The following is a 2,839-nucleotide window of genomic DNA, read 5'->3' on the forward strand; positions in this document are numbered from 1 at the left end:
TTTTTGGAGTTTATGGCCAGGGCTGGGTTTGAACCCACCACCTCCGGCATATGGGGCTGGTGCCCTACTCCTTTGAGCCACAGGCACTGCCCTGTGTCTTTTTTTTTTTTTTAAGAGACAAAGTCTTACTTTGTTGCCCTCAGTAGAGTACGGTGGTGTCACACCTCACAGCAGCCTCCAACTCCTGGGCTTAGGCAATTCTCTTGCCTCAGTTTCCCAAGTAGCTGGGACTACAGTCACTTGCCGAAATGCCCAGCTATTTTTTGTTGCAATTTGGCCGGAGCCAGGTTTGAATCCGGCACCCTACTCACTGAGCCACAGGCACTGCCCGTTTTGTGTCTTTTTTAATGGATATGTGTATCACCACAATGGGTCCAGTCTAGCTACTTAACCTGGTGTTACCCAGACAAACTAATGGCCAGTTCTGAAGACGCTTCACCTCCTTCTCTAGGTTTCGTACTGTTTGAAAGTCTCTGATCACCATATGAAACTGGTGGAGTAGATCACCTCCGGGACATAGGGCAGAGCACAGACTTTCCATGCTTGGTTTTTTGGGAAACCATCCATTTGTATCATATTGTGCTTTGAGTTTGGAAGGGGGTGAGGACCTTACAGATTCCTACCCATGCTGGAAAGTTGAGCTCCAGTTCTTGGCTTAGACTATGGTCTCAATTAGATGTCTTTAATGCTCTTTCCAGACTTGATGGCAATGAGTGCCCCACCCAAACATGTCAGCATTGTCATACCAGCCAATAATGAACTAAATCTTTGTTCATTATTTTTGCTTAATGATATTGAGGAAGACCTTAAATTGTAAAAATGGTTGTCGTTTCTACTGACCAAAAGAGTCAGTGTTTTGAAAAACTTTGGCAGAATATTTTCTTTTTCTGTGTTTTGTTAATGTCTCCTCAAGTTTTTTTTAATTTTAATTTTAATTTTTATTTTTTTTATTGAATGGTAACTATGTACATTAATGCACTTCTGGGGTACAGTGTGGGGTTTTCACATGCAATCCAAAATACTTCCATCAAACTGGTCAACAGAGCCTTCATGTCATTTTCTCAGTTACTGTTTTAAAACGTTCACATTCTACTCTTAGAAAGATTCACTTGTACCCCTGTCTCCTCAGTTTTGATGATTTTTCTAAACTGTAACTTTTTGAAAAGCGCGTTAAGAACTTTTAAATGCAAATATTTAAAAAATACTAATATTTTAAATATCACTACCTTGTACATTATTGGATTACAGAATTCTAGCTGACTGGTGGAATAGTTGTGAGCCTTGGGTTGGGGAGACCTAATCCTAGTGCTAAGGCTTTTTAAAGGCACTATAAAGGTTTTTTTAAAAGAAAACTTAACACTCTAATTGAAAACATTGTTCAATGCTTGCAGCCCCTTTATGCATTAGGGATAAAACTGAGGCACTGGCCCAATGTTTCAAAATACCTTCTATTACACTTGGAAAAATATGTTTAGTTCCTAAATTTCAGGTTATTTTGTTGGTAGATAAACAGCATAAAAATGATATTTTTTTCAACTTTCTTGATTAAAGGGCCGAGTGGTGGAAAATATCTCAAAGCGATGTGGTGGGTTCCTGAGGAAGCTCAGCCTGCGAGGCTGCATTGGTGTTGGGGACTCTTCCTTGAAGTAAGTCAAGTCCGTAGGGACTCTCTCTGTCACGGCAGCTTGTAGCTGATGTTTCCATTTAGCAAAAACAAACCAAGCACAGCATATCCTTTTTTTCTGCTAGATTCTTTGTTTGGCAGTTTTCATAGAGTGATGAGAGAACCATGACTTTGCTTTTCTGGATTGGAAACTGAGCTCCACTGTTGTTAGGGATGTGACCTTGGGACAAATTATTTCACCTGGCTGAGTGTCAGTTTTGCTGAGTGAGGGCAGTTACAGCTCCTGCACGGGAATGTCATGGATATCACATGAAATAAGCACATACTAGTATTATAATATTCATTTATCTCTCTCCTGTTCCCTTTTGTACTTCTTCATCTGTTACCTTTTTCATTCCCCCATCTTAGCCACCTTTTTATATCAATTATAGTAATTAATAAAATCTTCTAATAATTTTCTTAGTATAAGCTGGAATTTTGCTTACTTATAATGGAATATATTCATTTCAATGTATGCTGTCCAAACAAATTTATGCCCAGCTCTTACTGGACGGTCATTATTTATTGGAAATGTCATCAAGCCACTGTTAAGGGCATATGTTTTGAGGTTTTCTCGAGAAGGGATATGATTAGAACCTGTATGTTCTTATCCTCATGGCCTCTAATATTGCTTCTGAGGCTGGTTAAATCAGGACACACTCCCCAGAAGCTTAGAGCAGACTTTGTATTTCTACAGACTTAAGTATTACCACAGTGTACATCAATCACAAACTACCAGTAAGAATGTGCAGTAAATAGTGAATGCAGATAGTAGAATTTGTAATTCAAACATCTGCTATACCACTTCTAACAAAATTGATTCACTACCCTCTTTTAAGAATAAAAACAGTCACATTAAATGTTTAAACAAAGTGACTTTTTTTATATCAGGAAAGTCAAGCCATTCTATCACATTTTCTGCTGTTTCAAAAGCTTTGTAAACCAGAGGAATGGACTGATTCTATCTTAACAGGAAACTTAACATTCCAATAGATCCTAAGGTAATTTAAAATGGAGAGCATAAGTCTAATAATTGTTTTACTAAATAAGCTAAAATAAATGTGAAGATGTAGATTTTTAACAAAAGATATCAAAGAAATAAATTCTTATCTTAGCATTTGAAATACAGTCACATCTACTAGCAAAATTATTGTATGAGCCTTAGACTGTACATTG

General features: G+C 37.7%; 1 protein-coding gene across 6 annotated transcripts in view; it reads left to right on the plus strand.

Moving 5' to 3' along the window:
* Nucleotides 1-2,839, plus strand: part of FBXL2 (F-box and leucine rich repeat protein 2) — an 82,468-nt gene that overhangs the window by 53,576 nt on the left and 26,053 nt on the right. For 4 of the 6 annotated variants that reach the window (XM_023513923.1, XM_023513928.1, XM_023513930.1 and 1 more), the window contains one exon: nucleotides 1,552-1,646. The exons of the other annotated variants lie outside the window; for them this stretch is intronic. Coding sequence is in view for 1 of the 4 variants with exons in the window: in XM_003781777.3 (XP_003781825.1) it covers nucleotides 1,552-1,646 (95 nt within the window). In the remaining 3 variants the exon portion in view is untranslated. The remainder of the gene's footprint in view (nucleotides 1-1,551; nucleotides 1,647-2,839) is intronic. 6 annotated transcript variants of the gene reach the window in all.

The sequence above is a fragment of the Otolemur garnettii genome, unplaced genomic scaffold (assembly GCF_000181295.1).
Source record: "Otolemur garnettii isolate 467f Iridium unplaced genomic scaffold, OtoGar3 scaffold00002, whole genome shotgun sequence".
Taxonomy (NCBI): Eukaryota; Metazoa; Chordata; class Mammalia; order Primates; family Galagidae; genus Otolemur; species Otolemur garnettii.